General features: G+C 39.3%; 1 protein-coding gene across 2 annotated transcripts; it reads left to right on the top strand.

Moving 5' to 3' along the window:
* Positions 1–7: 7 nt before the first annotated feature.
* On the top strand, positions 8–20,919 carry INTS7 (integrator complex subunit 7). Of its 2 annotated transcripts, XM_052685995.1 has the most exons (20): positions 11–163; positions 258–387; positions 1,035–1,181; positions 3,192–3,329; positions 3,678–3,724; positions 4,087–4,286; positions 5,541–5,663; positions 6,082–6,199; positions 7,099–7,233; positions 7,794–7,891; positions 8,522–8,761; positions 10,661–10,798; positions 11,666–11,872; positions 14,698–14,892; positions 15,359–15,462; positions 15,821–15,889; positions 17,017–17,149; positions 18,366–18,464; positions 19,286–19,471; positions 20,300–20,919. In XM_052685995.1, the coding sequence occupies exons 1-20, from the start codon at positions 73–75 to the stop codon at positions 20,585–20,587; spliced, it is 2,886 nt and encodes a 961-aa protein (XP_052541955.1). In that variant the 5' UTR covers positions 11–72; the 3' UTR covers positions 20,588–20,919. The 2 variants fall into 2 exon arrangements, 1 of the variants encoding a protein (XP_052541955.1); XR_008207561.1 differs by lacking the exon at positions 20,300–20,919 and having other exon boundaries at positions 8–163; positions 17,017–17,127; positions 19,286–19,408.
* The last annotated feature ends 949 nt before the right edge of the window (positions 20,920–21,868 follow it).

The following is a 21,868-nucleotide window of genomic DNA, read 5'->3' as shown; positions in this document are numbered from 1 at the left end:
GCGCGGGTGCCGCTGGGCCGTCGTGGCGGGAGGACGGCCGCGCACGCGCGTTGGGCGGCCGCGGTGTTCGCGATGGCGGCGGGCGGGAAGTCGTTCTTGGCGGACGCGGGGTACGGCGAGCAGGAGCTGGACGCCAACTCCGCCCTCATGGAGCTGGACAAAGGTGAGGACCGGGGCTGAGGGAGCGCGAGGCTGGGGTGTCGGGCGGGGCCCGGCGGGTGCCGCTGTAGCACTAAGCGTTGCGGTGCTCTGTGTAGGCCTGCGGTCCGGCAAGCTGGGCGAGCAGTGCGAGGCCGTCGTGCGCTTCCCTCGGCTCTTTCAGAAGTATCCCTTCCCCATCCTCATCAACTCAGCCTTCCTGAAGCTGGCCGACGTCTTCAGGGTCGGGTGAGTAGCGTGGTATAATTCCGCTGGGGGCAATTCTCCATAGGTGCCTTCAAAATCGTCGCTAATGAATGAACGATTGACTCTGCAAGTCCCTTCTGTGAGGAACGAGAATACCAGAGCCTCAAGTTGAGCTTTTCCAAGTGCCCTGAGCCTAACTGAGCTGTGTCTGCCATGCAGCTTGCAGTAGCACACAGACATCTATGTTTCTGTTGTGGAATCTTTGCCATTGGGTGCAGGAAGGAATACAGACTCGTTCATGCTTGGCAATGGCTGTTGGGCTTCTCTGTCTTAGTTTTTGCCACAGTTTTCCAGTAGAATCACATCTGGTAGTGTGTTCAGCACCTACACGTGCCTGTGCCCGTAGTCACTGCTATCAGTGGGTTCATTTCCCCAGAAGTGTTGGACCCACATTCATAGGACATTACTTGTGCTTTGAAGCAATAGGAGGTTTGTCCCTTGTACTACAAAATAATAGTGCATTCATATTCCATCTTTAACTGTATCAGCCTATTCAAACTATTTCTAAAGCACAGATCTTCTTTGTTGTGATTAACTCTCTGAAGTTTTTCATAATACATTTAGTTTGGAAGTGTTTGAATCTATATTATCAAACAGCTCAGTAAAGATAAGCTTGTGTCTTCTGATAGAAACAACTTCCTGAGGCTGTGTGTGCTGAAAGTTACCCAGCAGAGTGAGAAGCACCTAGAGAAGATCCTCAACGTGGATGAGTTTGTGAAGAGAGTTTTCTCGGTGATTCACAGCAATGACCCTGTTGCTCGTGCTATCACACTTCGGTAGGTAGCACAGAAATTAACCTGACTTACTTTAAAGCTGTAACTCTTACTTTAAAGCTGTAACTTGTTATATGTGTGCTAATCTGTTCTAAACAAAATCAGCAACTACTCAGAGTATAGGAGATGTCTTCTACTCTCATCATAAAGACAAAAGCAGGGACATCTCACAGGGAGTGAGCAGTGGGGATCTGTAAGTGGAAGAACAAGGTTTTTGCATGCTTGTATTTGTGATGTGAGAATTGTGCAGGTGGCTCCAGGCAAGATGGGATTGGTGATATTCAGATGTTGTGTGCACTTCAAAGATAAAAGAAATGATTGTATGTGTAACCCAGATGTATCTATACAAAACCTACATGCATTATGTGATATATTTAAAACAAGACCAAAAGGGAAGTGCTTCCATATATGTCAAAATAACTTTTGCTAACTTGCAGACTCTTTTGTTAAATTGCAAACCAAACTGATTTATGGGAACTTTGTTATTCTTTCATTTACCCTTCATTTGTTGTTGTCCTAGATGCTTACTGCTTGTTTGTAATCCACAGTGTCTGAGGAGGTGCACTTGTGTTATTGATTGCTGTGGCCTTCCTAGGAATCCTGTGGGTGGAAAAACACCCACACTTTAAGCTATCTTTAATGTTGCTGTTCTGCTGCTTTGATGTCTGTATCTCTAACAGTACCCAGTAATCTTTTCTGCATCTTCAACTCTTGTGCAGCTGAATTAAAATGTGAACAGAGCACTCCTTCTCCCTTGTTTATTCTTTTCTCCTATCCATCCAGAGCTGTTATTAATCCCACTGTTGAAAGAAGGGAGTCATTAACAGAGGTTTTTTTTACTAGCTCACACACCCATTTCTTTTTATATTTTTGAAATTATGCTTTGGTGCATTAGGGTCTCAGAAATGTGAGAGTGCAATGTATCTATATGTTTTCTTGTAGTATCACTTAAGTATTCTAATGTAAGTCTATGCTTGTTGCCTGGTGTTGAGGGCCATCTTGACAGATAACCAGAAGTCCCAGGGATTAGCTTAGTTTGCATTAACTACAAATCAGGGTGCAGCAGGTGGAAGATAGGTTACAGTAGCTCTTGCTTTCAGCTCTATAGAAGTTTTCAGTCTTGCCCTTCTCCAGTAGTGTCAGTAAGAAAGAAAGATCCAAACCACACTTTGTGTAGGGGCACAGTGCGTTGCCAGGTAGCTCTGTGTAAATACTTACATAGAAGTCTTGCTAACATTACCATGGATGCAAATTCTTGTATTGATTCTGGTTGACTGTAAACATTTCTGAAAATACCTGTGAGGTGATTGATGGTATTGATACTTGAATTTGTTCTTTTTTTTTCTGTTGGTTAAACAGAAGATATTGTGCTATTCCCAATACTGTTTCAGACCAGCATAGGATCTTAGAAACAAATGATGAAAGTCTGATGTTTGGTTTTTTTTTCATTATAGTGACTCTAGAAGTTTTGCACTTAGTTAATGTTTATGACTTCTCAGGCATGTATCACTTCAATTTGAAGACTTCAATGGAAGGATAGAAAAGGTGGAAACAACTTTGAAGTGCTATTTCAGTTCTCCTAAACTATCAAATGTCTGACTTTTAAATTGCATGATGTATACTTTGTGTATGTGTGCAGTAAGACATTTTAGCATTAAATCTGTGGCATTGATATCAGCTTGAACACAAAAGCATCTTAAACGCTCAGTGTGCCCTGTGCCATAGTGTGCTTCTAGTTTTATAACAGTTCTTGCTTTCCACTAATGATACTCCAATATGGTTACTTTTTTATTGTTTGTTTTTATTAAATAACTAACAGAAGATTGATACCAGTACTTTCACATTATAGTTACATGCCTATTGTCAGTGTGTCTTTTTCTGTAGTGAACATAAAAGAGCCCTCAATTATATAAAAATCAAGACTTTAAGCCAGTCCTTCTGCACTTCTCTTTGATTTTCTTGTTTTACTTCATATTCATTGTGCTTGCTCATTTTCCTGGTCTGTGTCTGTAGGATGTTGGGCAGCATGGCATCTATTATTCCAGAAAGGAAGAATGCACATCACAGTATTCGTCAGAGTTTGGATTCACATGATAATGTGGAAGTTGAAGCTGCTATTTTTGCTGCTGCCAACTTTTCTGCACAGTCAAAGTAAGGTGGATTTTTTTACCCCCTTATTTTTCACATTACAAAGAATAAGAACTCCAGTGTCACTCACAGAACTTTAGTATTTTCTTCAGTGGTGTTAGAACATCCTTCATAGCTGGTATGTGTCATAACAGTACTGTAGGGAAATCTGAATTCAAGTCTAAAAAAACTTTGAAATGTATTTGAAAGCTTCCATTTTATCGTTTGGTTATGCACCTGTGCAGGGGTTCTAAAATAGCTTAAGTTTTGGCAAGCATTCTTGTGATGATTTGTATTATTAAAATGCAGTGTTTGGTTCTGTTGATTTTTAATCTATTTGTTTTCATTTCACCTGTGCTTTTCTCTCTGCAGGGACTTTGCTGCAGGAATATGTAACAAAATCAGTGAGATGATTCAAGGTATGTACAAATACTGAGTGATATCTGAGAGTTCTTTTTTATATGTACATATATATAAAATATCACTATACCGTTGTCCTTATCCCCAAACAATTCCAGTTTTATAGTTAAATTAGGTAACAAATAATCCAATACCTCTTCTACGTGTACTCTTAAAATTTGAGTTTTCAGAACACTCCTGAACTCTTAGAATACTTGATACTGCTGTGCTTAAGCTGCCAGCCAGAGAACAGGTTATTTAAAGCTAATGCAGCAGTCTGCAGAGACTGCATTGATAGCAGTACTGGTAATGCATACTGTGTGTCTTAGTACTACTAAAAGCCTCTACAACAGCCTGGCAATGTCTCTCTTCCCTGTTACAGGTTTAGCTACACCTGTGGACTTAAAATTGAAGTTGATCCCTATTCTTCAGCACATGCATCATGATGCTAGCCTGGCCTCCAGCTCCCGGCAGCTGCTTCAGCAGTTGGTAACATCATATCCTTCCACCAAGATGGTCATTGTCACTCTGCACACGTTCACTCTGCTTGCTGCGTCGTCTTTGGTTGACATTCCTAAGCAGGTAATTCTTTCAAATGAATTTACACAGCATGTTTAGAACAAAACAAAACCCTAGACTTTCACCATCAGCTGACATCTGAAGATAAATTGTGATGGATATGCTAAGATGATTGCTCCTATGTTGCCATAGAGACAGAGTACGTTGCAGCTGCTGTCACTTCCAGATAGCTCCCTCCAACACAGAGACCTTTTTCATAGTTCATAAATTGTCTGTCTTGGAAATGAGTAATGAAATTGAGAAAGAAAATGATTTTTTTTTTCTGTAAACTTTCTTTTTGCCTCTAGAACCCAGGCTTCCTTGCTGTATATTTTCTTCAGATAGTGGGTGTGCCTTTTACCATTCACGTGTACAAGGGAATGAATAATTCAACAGCAGAGAGTATGTTTAAAAATGAAATTAAAAATTTTTCTTGGAAGACTGAGTCTATTGCTATAGCTTATGTTTTTAAACCAAGTTATGAGAAAGCAATGATGAGCAAAATATAATGCTTTTATGTTTAGATAATGGGCTTTGTGATTTATATAGCAAGTATGAACGCACAGTAGCATTTGAGACTCATCTGACTAATTATTGTAAAGTCATAAAAGTCTATTTTAAGCCCATACATCTTTGGAAGGCTGATGTCTGTTTGACTTATGGCATTGATTTGTTTGAAACTTTTCAGAAATAGTAGTGAATTTGAGCTAACTGAAACAACATTCAAGCATTTTTACATGCTTTTTATGAAAGTAAGCGTGGACTTAAAAGACTATTTCTGCAAACAGCCTATGTTGCACATATAAATCAGGAAGCCTGGATGTGTGGGTTTCTTGTTATTTTTTTTCTGTGACACAGTTTATATCTGTGCTGCTGTTGACTGCAGATTGTGGAGACACCTGCATTAGTGTCAAATGCCTGAAATATTTGCTGCTGGTGCAATTGTGACAATGCAAAGTGTTGACTGAGGTCTTTGGGAGTGTTTTACCAGTATTTCTGTGAGAGCAGGAATAGCTCTTAGGGCTTCTTGGGGTATGCAGGGTGGTGTGCAGAGAAGTGTGCTTGAGCAGACAAGAGAAGAGGATAGCAGAAAGCATCTGTTGGATTCATTTCACTTGCCATGGAACTGTAGTGCAGTCTTTGCCATGTGGGAAGCATGCAGACAGGTAATGCATAGCAGTTTCAGATGAGTGTTCTCAAAATTCCTTCATGAATATTGAATGGATTTCCTTCTAGTACAATCTCTTTCCCTTAAATGATGAATTTACCTTTTTACAGGTCCAGCTTTTGTTGCAGTACTTGAAGAATGACCCCAGAAAGGCTGTGAAGAGGCTTGCAATCCAAGATTTAAAGCTTTTGGCCAACAAGATGCCACATACGTGGAGCAGAGAAAATATTCAGGTTAATACATTTTTAGGCAAAAGTTTGTTATGAAACTGCATTTAGTTGTGGAATTCTTTCCAAGAGAACAATTTGTAAGGGAAAGGAATGAAAAAAGAAAATATGTCTCTATGTCCTTGAATTAGGCTCAATCTGCAAAGCAGAGTAGCCAAAAATTAATGACTAATTGAAGTAATCTAACTAAGGAGAAGTGTGTGTCACTGGCTTTAGAAACTGGTGCTGTTGATTCTTAGCAGTTGGTTAGGATACATGCAAGATGTTTTTCAGATGCTCGTCAGGTAAGCAAGGAAGTTCTGGTTTGACTTTTGTCTGTTTTGGTATAGGTCCTTCCTTACAAACAAACACAACTAAACCTTTAGTACAGATAGTTGATGGAACTTCCTTCTGTTTGCTTCTTTTCCCATCTCTTAACCCATAGGCACTGTGTGAATCTGCTCTTCACACTCCGTATGACAGTTTGAAGCTGGGCATGCTGTCTGTTCTTTCCACGTTATCAGGGACTATTGCCATTAAGCAGTACTTCAGCAGTGCTCCAGGTAAGAAAACTAGATGTGATGATGATTTTTGGCATTTTTGGAAGACTAGCTAGCTACTTCTGAACAGTTTAATCTAAACATTGTTGCATATCCTGGAAGTATTTTTGAACGTCAGAGCACTAGAGAGAGTCAGACTGTGTTTATTGTATGTGAACTTGAAATGAGGGAGCATGCACCAAAGACAGTCATGGCCTAAGATTCTGTTGTAGATTTTGTGGCTAATAAGCTCTGTGAAAGTTTTGTTTACCTTTGGATTTTCAACCTCTCTACATAAACTAAAGAAACAGTTTGCCTCTTAAATGGGCAGTCTGTATTCTGCTTAAGGCACTTTGAAACCACTACTTGTGTAGTGTTTTAGTGTGAATGAAGGGAATAGAGAAGCATAGAGGCTTTGTAGTTGAGAAGGAGCAGGCATTCTGAAACAGGCAAAGGTATCTCATTCTGAAAATGGAGATGATACTGTCTTTTATGTCTTCTTGAAATGCCTTAATGAGCATAGTGAGCCTGACAACACTTGTTGCAGGAAAGAAGAAAAGCAGTATGTTTTCATTAGTTATTCTGGCATGTCTTAATATGCTCAATAGCTTTTTTTTTTTTTTTAGTCAGTAAAATCTTAGGGACAAGTCTAAAGATCTCCAAGTTCCTGAAACATCAGCCTTTAGACCTGAATACTCTTTTCCTGTGTGCACCTAAGTTGTGTTTAGGAAAGAGGAGACAGTCTCTGTGTTGGTGTGTGTATAGGAATATATGTTAAAATGGTAGGATAAAAAAATATGAAGTAAAATAATTTTAAGAAACCAAGCACCATAAATCAATATAGATTTTGTACAGGAATATACTTGAAAGTTTCATAGTTTAATTATGTGCTGTTATGTCTGCTTTGCCTTATCTTCATTTAGGAGCAGCGGCTACAACTGCAAGGTCATTTGATTTAGTAAAATTAGCACAGGAGTGCTGTTACCATAATAACCGTGGCATTGCAGCTCATGGTGTGAGAATTCTGACAAATATATCAGCCTCTTGTCAGGAAAAAGGTAAATGAGAGCAAGGACAATGAAATAAATTTATTTGCAATCAGGCTTATGCACTTCATATATTATTAACTGGTTTTGTCCATGAATTTTTCTGTAAGTCTGTCTGATCCTCTTCATCTGGTTATGGGGACTACAATCTCTACAAATGCTTTGTGGGATTTTGTGAATGGTTGGGAAGATTCCATCTTCTGCTGATTTGTAAAAAAAAAAAAAAAAAAAAAAAAGTTAATGGAGGCAGTAGAACTGCTAAAATAAAGGCTTGTCTTACTTTTGCTATAAACCACTGAATTGTCTGTTAGCCTTTGATAGCTCTTGGCCCAAAATCTGCTGCAAAGGAATAATGGAACGTCTGGAAGTTGTAGTCCAGAATTTTATGCTCACCCTACAAATGTCACGGTTAATGTGACTGCTGAATAATTACCTGAGACACAGAATTGCTTCCAGTTAAAGTAAGTCAGAATCATTAGAATATTCATCTGTCACCAACACCACAGTAAGCATTACATTGATTAAAGTCAGGAACTGTGAAAGGGAACTAACTGACTGTTTCTTTTTCTTAGATCTTCTGCCTTTGGAGCAAGATGCTGTTTTTGGCTTAGAATCTCTTCTTGTTCTCTGTAGTCAAGATGACAGTCCAGGAGCTCAAGCAACTTTAAAGGTGACAGTACTGTTGTGTTTCATTGGCACTGCTGTAAGTTACAGTAATGGTTTCTATAGGAGAAGAGCTAAAGCGTATCAGATCTTTCTGGTGGAAACATAACATACTGGCTGGAAAGAAATCAGTGTTTTTCTATGTCTTGTCAGTAGTTAAGAGTTCAGAGTGATAGTACATGACTGCGGTGTGATTGCTTTCAACTCTAGTGTAAGTTATTTTCATGGAGGGGAGAGAAGGTGGACTTTTCTGAGGTACAGCTGTAATAAAACAAACTTGAACGAGGGATGGAGATGTCTCTAGAGAACAAAGAAATTCTTGGGAAGGGAGAACCCACTTTTTCTGAGATGGGGATGCAATCTGCAAGATAGATGCTGCTATGAAGTATTTTTTTTTTAATTGTCCCACTTCATGACCTGCTACCAGCAATTTTATTTAGTTATGTCCCTGTAAAGGCATGAGAAGAATTGTTTCCTGGTATCTTTGTGCTTTGAGTTTAGAGATGGATGCTTATGCTCTAAGGAAGTCTCCTTTTTGTGTATTTTTGTAATCACACTTGCAGCAAAGTGTGTGTTTTGATTTTACTTCTAAGTAAGAATTGTATTAATTGTACCTGTTGATGTTTATGAATTGCAGATCACCTTAACTTGTATGGTGAAGTTGGTCAAGTGCCGTCCTCACCTGAGCCAGTCAGTGGTTGAATCTCTGTTGGCACAGCTGCACAGTGCTCAGGATGCTGCTAGGATTCTCATGTGCCACTGTTTAGCAGCTATTGCCATGCAGCTGCCTGTGTTAGCCGACGGCATGCTAGGAGATCTGATGGAGCTCTATAAAGTGATTGGACAATCTACCACAGATAAAAAACAGGAACTCTTGGTAAGACCTCCTTCTAGAGAATAAACCTTGATGGGCAAAATCATAGAATGATAGAATTGTTTGGATTAGAAGGGATGTTAAAAACCATCCAGTTCCAACCTCACTGCTGTGGGCAGGGATACCTTCCACTAGAACAGATTGTTCAAAGCTTCATCCAACCTGGCCATGAACACCTCCAGAGATGAGGTATCCACAGCTTATCAGGGCAGCCTGTGCCAGTCTCTCACCACCCTCAAAATATAGAATTTCTTCCTTATGTCTAATCTAAATCTACTCTCTTTGAGTTTAAAGCCATTACCCCTTCTCCTATTACTACACACCCTTGTTTTAAAAAAAAAAAAAAAAAAAAAAATTCCTCTCAGCTTTCTTTGTAGCTCTGTTTGGGTACACAAAGGCTATATAATGGTCTCCCTGGAGCCTTCTCTTTGTCAGGCTGAACAGCCCCAACTCTCTCAGCCCTCTTCTAAGGGTGAGTGCTCCAGCCCCCCATCATCTTTACAGCCTCCTCTGAACCTCACGTAGCAGATCTATGCTGCTCTTATCCTGGGGGTCTCAGACCTGCATGCAGTACTGCAGGTGGGGTCTCACAAGATCAGAGTAGGGGGAAACAATTGCCTCCTTTGGCCTGCTGATCACACTGCTTTTGATTCAGCCCGGGACATGATTGGCACTCTGAGCTTCAGTCATATGCTGCCGTCTCACATTAAGATTGACTTCAGCTAACACCCCCAGTCCTTTGCCTCAGGGCTGCTCTGAGTCCATTCTCTGCTCAGTCTCTGTCTGTGCTTGAAATTGTCCCAACCCAAGTGCATGGCATAGCATTTGACCTTATTGACTAAGAATTTCATACAGACCTACCTCTTAAGCCTGTCCAGATCCCTCTTGGTGGCATCCTTTCCCTCCAGTGTGTTGACTGCACTGCATAGCTTGGTGTCATCAACATGCTTGTTGAGGGCATACCCAGTTCCACTGTTCATGTCACTGACAAAGATGTAACAAAGTGCCAGTCCAGTACTGACCCCTGAACACCTCTTGTGACTGGGGCCCATCTGGACGTGGAGCCACTGAGTGTGACCACCCAGCCAATTCCTTATCCACCAAGTGTTCCATCCATCAAATCCATATTTCTCCTGAGAAAAGAATGTTATATGGGACAGTGTCACATACATTGAGTGAGTCCAGTAGGTGATATATGAAGGAAGAACACCAACACTGTAACCCCATCTGCATAAACTACAGTGGATAGTTTTTCTCCTCCCAAAAGGCTAGCTAAAGGCACTTGTTAGGTCCAAGTTGATGTGCCAGCCTATAGTCTCATTTTCAGGTTGTTGTTTTAGATAGTTCAATTGGATAGAATTGAATCATAGATATATGAGATGTGATTTCAGAGTTGTGTTGACTTATGCAGTGTATTCTTCTAGATTTCCCAGCAGATGGCACTGCTTAGACAAAAGTTGGGATAGTATAATAAGGTTTGCAGAAGAATAAGATGGCAGTTAATTATATCAATTTACATGTGGTAGTCTGGCATGCATTTTAATATACTTTAAAAGACAAAAATACTCTCATTACATCTATTTAGAGATTATTTTTTGAGAAAGAAATTACAAGCTTCCTGCTTATTTTTCTGGAGCCTTTGAACTATCCCAGTGGGAAGTGGCAGTAAAGGTTATTTAAATTAAAGTGAATTTTATCTACAAAAAATATTCTGGTTGCCCCAAATATTAAGATACATGGCTGAGAAGAGTTCTTCAGTTAAAACGTATATTAAGTCTTTTGTGTAGATCCAGGTCCAAAATCAAGCAGATCATTTCTATTGTGCTGGTTGGGGTTTCTTTTGTTTGTGGTCGTTTGTTCTTGAAATACAACCTTATTCCTAACCTCTCTGCTCTTCTATAGGTTTCTCTTGCCACAGTGATATTTGTTTCCAGTCAGAAAGCTTTATCTTCAGAAATTAAAACTGTTATCAAACAGCAGCTTGAGAATGCCTCCAATGGATGGACAGCCTACAGGATAGCCAGGCAGGCTTCCAGAATGGTAGGTGAAAATAAATACCTGGAAGAAAATGGTGTTGTTGAAAGAATTCCAGTGATTTCCTTGAATTGGAAAAAGAATGTAAGGAAGGAAAATAATAGGGCTCAGAACATAGAAAACAATGTGGGTGGGTAGCTGCGGGGAATGTAGCATTTTCCTTCTTAATTCTCTGGAATGTTGATTCCATTCATAGTGGTCACCCCATCAGGTTGGTTTTCCTAGCCATTCATCTTTCCAGAGTGTTTGAGAAGAGAGAGGCTACTGACTTGGTCTTTATTTTTTTTATGAGCACACCTAATCTTTATTTTCTGGTTGATGTTTAGAAAGTACTGCAGGCCATCCTGATTTATGCTTCTCTTCAATGTGAAGAAAGATTGATTTTTCTCTCCCCTTCAAGAAAATCATAGCTGGGGTTAGAATTATGCAGAAAGCCTGTTAGGAGATGAGGGGGTAATCTGAAGCAGATAAGGTATGCATTGCAGAGAGGAGGACTGAGTACAGCACTGCTTCAGTACATCAGCCAGGGCTCCTGATTTTAGCTCTGGTCTGACTTGATAATGGTTTCAAACCCAGTGTTACTGTGAAGATGAAATATATGTTTTCAGTATTAAAAATAAATACATTTCTAGACTTGTTTCTTATCTTGTTAAGCTGTCTTGTATAAATAATTACTTCTTTCAGGCTTATCTTTCCATAAAATAAGGTTTAGTGGTTTTTTGTTGTTAGGTTTGTAATGATTAAATGACTAATAAAAGGTTCACTGGTTTTATTTTTGAAGTATGATTAATTCTGGGGAATTGATGTTCTTACACAGCGATTACCCACAGTCTTTTTTCTTGTCCCCTCTTCCAAACCTTCTTATCATTACAGGGTAACCATGACATGGCCAGAGAACTGTATCAAAGCCTGCTGACTCAGGTGGCTTCAGAGCACTTTTACTTCTGGCTGAACAGTTTGAAGGAGTTCTCCCATGCAGAGCAGTGTCTGACGGGTTTGCAAGAGGACAACTACAGCTCAGCACTTTCTTGCATAGCTGAAGCTTTAAAATCGTATCACAAAGGAATAGCATCCCTAACGGTCAGCACAGATCTTCTACTGTAGTGATGATTCTGTGTACCATGGCAGATCTGTTTTGTTTCTGTTCTTAAACTTCTTAAGAGGTGTTAAGGGTGCCAACCTCTTTTTTTATGAGAGGGCTGCAGGGAAATCCCCTCTAAAACCCAGAGAGATCTCTTCAGAGAGATCAGCAGCTAAGTTCATTTGCTAGATGTTTTTTTTTTTTTCCCCAGTTTTCCCATTCCTCACTTTCTGCCTTGATCAAATCATGTGATACTTTTTTTTTTTTTAACTTTTTTCTTTTTTTTTTTACTTAAAGTTACTTAATTTAAGTGCTTAATTGTCTTCCTACTGAGTTTGTATTGCATTGTATTTGACAATGTGATCCTGTGGAATTCTAAGAACAGTAAAGCCACACCAATACAGTAAGAGGAGGGAGAACAATTCAATGTTGTCAAATCCACAGGAATTTGGAGGTGCATATTTTAAGCAAGTATTTTCTGCTTTTCTAAAGTAGGGAAAAAATAAGGCTGTGTGTGGTGTCTCTGAAAAGCAGCAACAGAAGCATTCATGACTGTGGACTTCCATTTCATGCTGTCATCTTAACAAAAGGTGTTCCATCTTCATACAGCACTTCTAAATCAAGCAGCTTAGTACTTTTGCAGTTGTCAGTGTCATGTCAGCTCAGATATTAGTATTAATAAAGCTCAGATATACTGTTTTTTAATAATCTGCCACTTGGATAACATGGAAGGTTATAAATATTATGCCTTTATCCTCTGAGAGAAAGCTCTGTAAGTATTTGCCTTTAAGTTGTTGGCTAAGTGGATAAGGCTTTTCATTCAACACTTAAGGCTTCTCTAACATCTAGAAGCCATTGGAGGGGGCATCTAATTGGACATGAATATTTAATACAGGCAGGGAAGTGGTTCAGCAAATTAAATTGTCTTTCCCTGGAGTCTTTTTTTTTTTTTTTTGTCATTGAAAAATTACTTTCCTCATCTCTTCTACTGGTCTTCTTGAAAATTGTGGTCCACAGATTTCAGAGAGCTAGAGAAGAGGAAGCTGCTTTATCTTTATTTCTGTTGTTGTTTGCTAGCTGTTCCTGACTTACTGCATCTCTCTTGACGAATTTCTCCCGTGCTCAAATCTCAGCTGTGAAAGGAGCCTTTCTCAGCTTAGGTCTGTGTAACTCAATGTTTTTTTAAAAGAGGAACAAAGTGTCACTAAGGATGCATGGTAGTCTAACTGCAGAATACTTCAGCTGTCCCTTCTGTCTGACTTCAGCTTTTCTGTTGCTTCTGTTTTAGTGTAGTGCATGACTCAGCACTGTTGGTGCTGCAGACCATTAATGCCTGTGTAGTTGGGCCACCTTGTAACTACACAGTAGTAGTTACCACCTACACAGTGGTAATCCTGCAGACATTCTGCAATGATGACATATCCAGACAGTGACTGATCTTATCAGAATATTTCTCAATTCCTTCTTGATACACATGCAAGAAGGAAGGTTGCATTGGGTGTATGCCAAGTGTTTTTTCAGGTGAGTTTCTCCTCTTGAGGACTGAACCTAACTTCTTTACAGATGAGAGAAATGTGTGGGATGGGGAATTATAAAGTGCATAGGCCCCCAGTCCCATCTGTCTTGCTATGTGCTTTCTTGCATAGTTAGCAAAGGTTTTGAAATAGGACGCTTTGGCACAGAACTTGCATTTCCTTAGAAACTCCTGCTTTTTTTTCACTACTGGTAAAGTAGAGACAGAGCTTGAACAAAGCATATGTACGATGAAGTAGTGCTAACTCAAAGCATGTTAAGTAGTGTCATTTGAAGAACTTAACTGAGCTGAAGAACTTTCTATGTCGTTTTCAGAAGAACTGTAACTTAGTTATTGCCCATGGCTGTATGTGTTACGGGTAATATAAACTGCAGTGTTAATGAGGCAAGCTTGTATCTCTATCTACAAGAATCAAGTCCAGTTTGCTGTACTGAGAACTTCTGGCTTTTTATAGTGGTTGGTTGATATTTCCTTAGTTTCACCCGTGGTAAGGCAGTTCTCAGATGACGTGGGACGCTTTGTGATAAACTTGTTTTGTTTTCCTGCCAGCAAAAGAAAAAAAAAGTTCTTGATAATGTGTTGGATGCATTCTAGCTTGGGTTTTTGGCTTGACTAACATCGAATATTGAGTGCTGCAGTTTGCCCTCCTGGGTGTCTTTAGCTGTCACAGGTGGTTCTCCAAGTCAAATGAGCTCTTAGTGAATAGAATTGCATAGAGCAATAACCTTAGATTAATAGCAACGTGTCTTTCCTCCTGGAGTTCTGTTGATCATTCTTGGTTGTCACTGCCTTCATGAAATATAAGGAGCCTTTGTGGTACACAGTTCAGAGAAAGTCAAAGGTGGTTACTACTGCTTTTAGTACTGGGTGGCTTTAGCTGGTCCTTTATCATTCTGGCTCATCCAAAGATTGACTTGCAGTCCTCTCTGCTTCTTTGCCTTTCAATTCAGTGTGCCCTCTCATGGTAGGGGCTGTCTGGACTGTGTGGCTTTAAAGGTCCAATAGCTTGCCCTTTGAAGAAGGGGAAATAAGTGCCCAAATGGGTCAAGTCACAGTTGTTACAAGCATGATACACTTGATGGCATAGTAATTACCTAAATTTTTCTACCTTTTATATTTGGTATGATTTAAATTGAGCAAATCTATTGGATTTGTTTTCAAAAATCAGCTTTAGTAGTGAGCCAGAGAGTATAGTTGTCTGATGAGAACACAGTTTAGTGACATTGCAAAGTTATTTTACTATGTTTGCTTTTGACCTCAATTAGCAACATTACAATTACTGTGTTTCAGGCAGCAAGTACACCGCTTAATCCTCTGAGCTTTCAGTGTGGATTTGTGAAACTCAGGATTGACCTTCTGCAAGCTTTTTCTCAACTTATTTGTACCTGCAACAGCCTGAAAACAAGTCCACCACCAGCTATTGCCACAACGATTGCCATGACATCAGGCAATGATCTCCAGAGGTGTGGGCGCATCTCTAACCAGGCATGTGTTCTTGTTCCATTCTTGTATAGTTATGTTTAGGATATCAGTGTGTATTTTGCTTCTCAGCAGGTATCATAGGTTAAGGTTAGAAGGGGAAAGTTTTTACACAGATAGTGGTGAGGTGCTGGCGCAGCTGACCAGAGAGATTGTGGATGCCCCATCCCTGAAGGCATCCAGACCAGGCTGCACAAAGCCCCATCCAACCTGGGTTGTTCAAGTTAGTTTTATTTTTAACCTCAAAACGGTATGCTGTTTTGTTGTTTGTTTTTTACATGAAGAATATCTGTTTAAATCATGAGTAATACTCTGTCACTGAAGTGCTTTTTATCCATGGGAGGAGGGAAAAATTTTATGTATCTTTGAGAGTGTGTTTTATTTCTTCAGTGGTGTTGAATAGTGTAGGGATTTTCTGGATGCGCAGGCTGTTTTTCTTCTGTTCTTTTGACTGGTAAAATTGTCTCTGTAGATGAAGTTATCAATGGAGGAATTCCGAAACCTGGCTGTGCGTTATGGAGATCTGTATCAGTCATCTTTTGATGCAGACTCAGCAACTCTAAGGAATGTTGAACTGTATCCTTTTAAAAGCTCAGGATTTGTCCTCTTAGATTCTCATTGGGACAGCACGAAGCTTAACAGTCCCTTCTCTAGTGAAAGCTAGCACAAAGTCATTTCGAAGCAGTTAACATAAGTCAGGTTACTTAAAACCTATTTGGAAATATTGTTCAAAATTACTTCATGTGAGTGAGTTAGGTTTTGAAACAGCATAAAATGGGATTTCCATAAGTCTTCGTCTGTTTACCAAAGGAGTAATGGTAGGATTACTTCACAAAAACTAGAGAAATAAGGAAAAGTGCTAGTAAATAGTACTGTATTTCTTGTTTTAGGAACCAAGTTTGTAAGTCTCCTAGCTCCTTAATATTAATATCAGACAACAGCAGAGCTGCCTGTTGATTTCACATGCAATTGAAGCTCTGATTTTGGATCCAGAATCTGCAAAGTAAGTTTTAGAGTTAACTTTCTGCTCCTTTGCTTCTAGTTTCTAAACTCTTGGGACTTCAAATCTAGGAATTCAAGGAATGTTCAGAGAAGCCTCCTTGTGGCCCCTTACAATTTTGCTCTGGCCGGGCTGGAGGACCTGCTGCTGTGCTGTAGCTGGCAGGTTAGGGACTGCATTTCAGGTTCTGCTTTTTATACTTACTCTGCTCTTGAGAGCTGTAGTGCACTCATCTTAAATACAGATTTGAATTAAAATAAGAAAAGACTTTTGATCTGTTGCTGTGTATTTTAATTTTTGCTTTTCTGTGTTAACTCTCATACTTGTAAGTGGAAATAGCAGGTATGTGTTGGTTTCCTTCAGAGTCCTGGAAATGCATGCATTAGATTAGTACAAGATTTTTAAGGTAAATCAATAATTTCTGGCTTTTGTGTGTGTGTGTGTGTGTGTGTGTGTGTGTGTGTGTGTGTGTGTGTAAGCTTTTACATATTAGCAAAATCGCACTGAAGCAGCTATGAATCAAATCATTCTTCAGAACTCCGGGGCTGTGATTAAAGGGAGGATAATGTGGCTAAACATCTTTATAAATGTGTGTTTTTTGTAACTGGAAATAAAATTGGGCACCCCAAACATCTATCCTATTCATTATGAATTAAGCACTATTTTGAAGATGCCTTAATCATACTTTTTCCTACTGTGTCCTTTAAAAAGTTAGGTTTCTAGGAGGTGGAGTGTATTCAGAGCATTAGATTATAAGATTCCATATTTATTAACTCTGACTGACATTGTCTTTTTTTGTTGAGTTGTCAAGCTTTTTTAAAAACATTGAGTGCTGCAGGTTGAAATAAAATCCCTTAGGAAATTAAGCACACCCAGACTGTTAGAGCTGTAGTTGCTTCAACTAGGAAAAGATGGGAACGCAAAGTGCTGGATAAGCTGGAGTTAAGAAAGGGCTTCAATATGTGGAGCAAGTCTGACTGGGAAAACAATAAATCAAACAGTTTGTTTATTTCTTAATGAATTTCAAGTTGTAACAGAGGACGGTCTCGTTGGGCATGTTTCAGAGTGAGCCTCTTGGGCTGGGATGAGGAGAGTATTTTAGGCACAGCAGAATGTTTTTTATTTTCTAGTTTCCAGGAATACAGTTCAAATGGAGCAGCACATGTTGAGAGTGAATATGAAAGGAGAATGATGTCTGTATTTAATCATGTACTGGAAGAAGTGGAATCCCTCAACAGGAAGTATGCTCCTGTGTCTTACTTGGCAAGTAATAGCTTTATGTATATGTTCTGTAGATGAAGGTGCCTAAACCTCAGGTGATCAAGCAACTGAAGAGCACATTTCAGTTATTTAATGTAAGCTATTAGTGGTACAAGGAACTCAGTTCCTAAGGATATACTCTAATACTTGAAAAAAAGGTTTTGCTAGAACATCTGTAAACTTACTGGCCTGATTAAAAACATGGTTTTTAAAATCCTCGTATTATGAGTGTAGCAGGTGCTGATAAATGTTAGGATAGTTAGAGGTAATACTGAGTCTCTGTCAAACTGATCACTTTAAAATACTGAAGTACTGTTTATTCATGCTGTTGTGGTTCAGGAGTTCCACCTGTAGCACACACGGTGCTGGAGGGTCCGGCACTAGCCCAGCTTCAGTGTCTGAGCTGTTGGCAGTTAGTGCTGTGTGGCTGGAGTGTAGTGTTTCTCTTATCAATACAGGTCATCGGAAACACAATGTAAAGTGTGCTGAATGCAAAGAGGGAGCTGATAAGAGTACTCCTTTACAGTCCTAATCTGGTGTTGTTGTCTTCTGTTAGTGAAAATCATGAAGCTGTGTGAAATCTTAAAGCACATTGGTGGAAACAGGGCAGCTCACTTGTTAGGACTGGCACCTTCTTGCCTATTTTTTTACTAAATTCAGCAGTCCTTATGAAATTCCAATTTGCACAGAAAAGTGAGTTGCCTAAAATGTACCCAAGGTAAACACTGTAAACTTAGTTGCTGTCTGTTCCAGCCCAGCTGGGTGATTTCAGTAGGGCTGCCTTTGCTGATGTTACAATGCAGTGAGGGAAGGAAGAGCAGATAAGACTTAAAACTTATTTGCACCCTGTGAAGTCGTGGGATTTGCCAGGAGTGGGTTATTGTTTATTTGAGGGTCTGTGTATCAATTCTGTGTTAGGAGTGTTTTAAGCAGATACTGCTAAGCTAACTCTATCACTGGGACTGAAATTATCTAGATTTATATTTTTTCTTGGCCTGCTTGTTCTTTCCAGAGCAGAATACCTTCTTTGTAAAGAAGAGAGCATAAAAAAAACATAAGCTGAATGTAGTCACTGTCATTGTAGTGGCTTCTGTAATATGACAGTGTCAATATATTTCTGAACTTGTAGTGGAAGCTGCTGCAGTTTCATTACCTTAAGTGCATATCTTTTCCATACTGTCTGAAATATTCTTATTTGCTTTGGCTCTGTTTCTTGCAGCATACAGCTTGTCTGTGCAGTGCTGTCATTGCCTTGCTGAAGGTACCCCTTTCTTTCCAAAGGTACTTCTTCCAAAAGCTGCAGTCTACAAGCATTAAGGTAAGTGTTGCTCAAATGTGGCCTAAAATCTCTCCTTCTAGAACCTACTTCATGAATAGTCATTCCAAAGGCATAAAGCTTCAGTATTTTTTCTGAAGATACTTAACTGCAATACGGATCTGGGCTTGCCTGTTAGGAATAGCTTAAATAATGTCTGCGTCGTAACTGAGTACATACATAATTGTTATGAGGCTATGATTTAATCAAACAAATAGGATTCAGTTCTTTGATTGCAAGATCTTAAAATAAAATCTGACTAGTGATTTTTCTTGGTTCTGCGTCTGCAGAGCAAATTTTCTAATCTTAGGAAGACAACTTTTATAAGCCTGAGTTATTTTTCTTCAAAAACCAACATTTACTATGGAATGGAGTTGTAATATTTATCAGTTAAGTGAGTGAGAACAGCAGTGTGATGCCTTCAGTGGCAAGTTAATTTTGTATTTTTAACTCAAGATCCTTTTTTTTATGGGGAAATTGTTAGACTGGAGATTGACGCTATTTAATCATACAGGTTTTTACTTCTGTATTTGTCTTCATATGCTTAGAGCTTACTTGTGGAAATTTTATAGAGGACTCCTTCTTTTGAAGGTGTTTAATTAAAGAAAGAGATGCAAACACCATACCTGGTATTGCTGATGATGTTTATAGATTTTTAACAGTAATTGTTTCTGCTGCAAAGTGAATGTTTCCATCTTCTGCTTTTCTCTACCCAATCCTTCCTTGAAGTTATGCTATAAGAAGGTGCTCTGTTACATCTTGTAATTATTATTGCTTTTAAGGAGGCATGAGGTTACATATTTGTCTGTCTTCTTGTGTTGTAGCTTGCTCTATCCCCATCTCCAAGGAATCCTGCAGAACCTATTGCAGTACAGAACAATCAGCAGTTAGCCTTAAAGGTAGAAGGAGTGGTTCAGCATGGATCTAAACCAGGCCTCTTCCGTAAAATCCAATCAGTCTGTCTAAATGTATCTTCAGTACTGCAGAGCAAATCTGGACAAGACTATAAGGTATGGGTAGACAAGAGCAACAAGGAGTCTTAGGCCTTCTCAGTGTATTTTTCATCCTTTTCAGCTTCTGGTTGAAATTAATGTGTTCTTGTCTAATCCTCTCTTGGCATTTGACATTTGGGCACAAGTGGGAGCTGGTCATAGTGCTTGGAAGGAATCTGTGCTTGCTGTATGCTGATAGCTTTTTAGTAACAACTTTCCTTCCAGACTAAAGAGACCCTGTGATGTTGAGAAGAAGTCATTAGGAGTCTGCTTGAGATAAGGAAAATTCAGTCTAGCTGTATACCAATGAAAACTCCAGAGGCACAAAAAAGAGGCAGGAACAGATCACTTATTGCACAGCTGCTGTAACTGCTTACCCTTAAGGGTGGTTTTTTTTCTTTTCTTGTAACAGTCCTGTTAATTTCCATTAATCCAGTGGAGTGCCTTATCAAAGACTGCATGTCTGAAGTTCAGTTTATGCTAATGTAATAGTTAGTGCAAAGTCTGTTTTGGTGAGTTTGGGGGTTCTTGAGGTTTGGGGGGAAGTGAATTGCTTCTAAAGCAACAGGATTATAGGAAGTACGTCTGAATTGCATTATTGCAAAACCAGAACACTGGTAAGGGGAAAGACTTCATGTTAGCTACCTTGCTTTTATTCATAGATGCAAAAAAATAAAATTGCCTTTATCTATGGAAAAATACGTCAAAACTGATGCAAGCATACATATGCATTGGTTTAGGAAAATTGAGGACAAAGGTGGTTTTCTTTCCTTTCTCTTTCAAACAGAAAATAGAAAACTGATTCTAGCAGGTTATATAAAATGGTAACCTTTTTTGTGTTCTCAGATTCCTATTGACAACATGACCAACGAAATGGAGCAGAGGGTGGAGCCACACAACGACTACTTCAGCACTCAGTTTCTGTTAAACTTTGTGATACTTGGCACCCATAATATTACAGTTGAGTCCTCTGTAATAGATTCCAATGGTATTGTTTGGAAAACTGGGCCTAAAACAACTATTTTTGTTAAATCTCTTGAAGATCCATACTCTCAGCAAGTTCGTCTTCAGCAACAGCAAGGACAGCCACCATCACAGCAGCAACAACAAAGAACAGCATACTCACGGTTCTAATTCCTGGAAGTGACTCTTGTGGTCAGTGACTACTTTGTGCTGGCTAAGGGAAGTGCTGTTTTCTGTGCCCACTTAGATTGTTGTGTAGTTAGTTCTGTGGCTGTGTATGTACATGTTCCCAAATGCACACATGCACATACCCATGACCACAAATAGCTGTAAGGTCCAGGAGATGATTCACCTACTGTATGTGCAACCAGAGATCTGAACTGTTTGTGGTTGGTGCTTTCTTCATTGAAGTCTCAGGTTATTGTCTTAACCACACAATCTTTCTTACTGTAACACAGAAAAAGAAAGCAAAGATCTCCAGATTAAAGGGTCAAACAACTTTTTATGTTGTATAATGAATGTTTGTTTCTTGTTCTGTTATTGATGGATATTTTGCTGAAAACCTGTGATGTCAGCATTCCAAACCAGCTCAGAAACACTGGGGAGCAGAGTTTCCTCGTAGGTCGCATGATACACAGCGTGTAGCTGAGTGTGAGAATTCTACTAGAAGAAACTTAAGCCAGCTCCAATCTTTCCCTGGGTAAGTCTTTATTTTCTGTGAGCCAGTAAGATTAACCTTGCTACAATTCAAAAATGCGTTCCTTCTCCAAAGCACTTTGTTCACCTGATCTGCTAGGTGTGTACAACTCCAGAGATTTGCATCAATTCTAGAGCCAGACAAATAGCACTGAAATCTGAAAATCTGAACACTGGGGCTTGGGTGTCGGAGGGAAATGTCTTGTACTGGCTCATTTGCAGGCTAGTTAAATATGTAGGCCCTGAATCTATTAAAAAACATTCATTTAAGCAGAGTGTTCTAGGTTATGTAGATTTTGCAGTAAACTTATTTCTTGGCTGCATTTTTGTTTTTAAACAGTGTTTTTATTCCTCATACAGGGTGAGATACACTTGGCAAACAAGAACCAAGATTTTTCATAGAAATTAATTAAAATAGCAAGAAGTGAGGAAGGATGTTAAAGCTGCAGCAGTGTACAGAAAGCTTCTGCTGATGCCATCAGGGTAAATATGATCCTTTACTATTAATAAAGAAGTTATCTTAACTCCTGTTTCTGGTGCCCATGCCTGAAAATGCACAATGAAGGATCTATAAAGTAATTCTGTGATATGGGCCCAAGTTAAATCTGGTTAGTGCTTCTCAGCAAACGAAATAGTAACTCAATTGTTATGCATATTGCACACTAATAATGGCAGATGGTTCAGATGTCTCAGTCATTGGGAAAGTAAGAAAATATTCAATGGCCAGACATTGATCTTGAGCCTCCTGCAAAGAAT

The sequence above is a fragment of the Tympanuchus pallidicinctus genome, unplaced genomic scaffold (assembly GCF_026119805.1).
Source record: "Tympanuchus pallidicinctus isolate F22 unplaced genomic scaffold, pur_lepc_1.0 scaffold1, whole genome shotgun sequence".
NCBI lineage: Eukaryota > Metazoa > Chordata > Aves > Galliformes > Phasianidae > Tympanuchus > Tympanuchus pallidicinctus.
The sequence above is the reverse complement of the archived record's forward strand: the minus strand, read 5'-3'. Positions and strand labels throughout refer to the sequence as shown.

What these genes read in the sequence shown, in the direction of transcription:
- INTS7 (XM_052685995.1), top strand. Translation starts at nt 73, where the DNA reads ATGGCGGCGGGCGGGAAGTCGTTCTTGGCGGACGCGGGGTACGGCGAG. An exon ending in GCTCGTGCTATCACACTTCG is followed by an intron (nt 1,182 to 3,191) that starts GTAGGTAGCACA and finishes CTGTGTCTGTAG; the next exon opens with GATGTTGGGCAGCATGGCAT. An exon ending in GTACTTCAGCAGTGCTCCAG is followed by an intron (nt 6,200 to 7,098) that starts GTAAGAAAACTA and finishes ATCTTCATTTAG; the next exon opens with GAGCAGCGGCTACAACTGCA.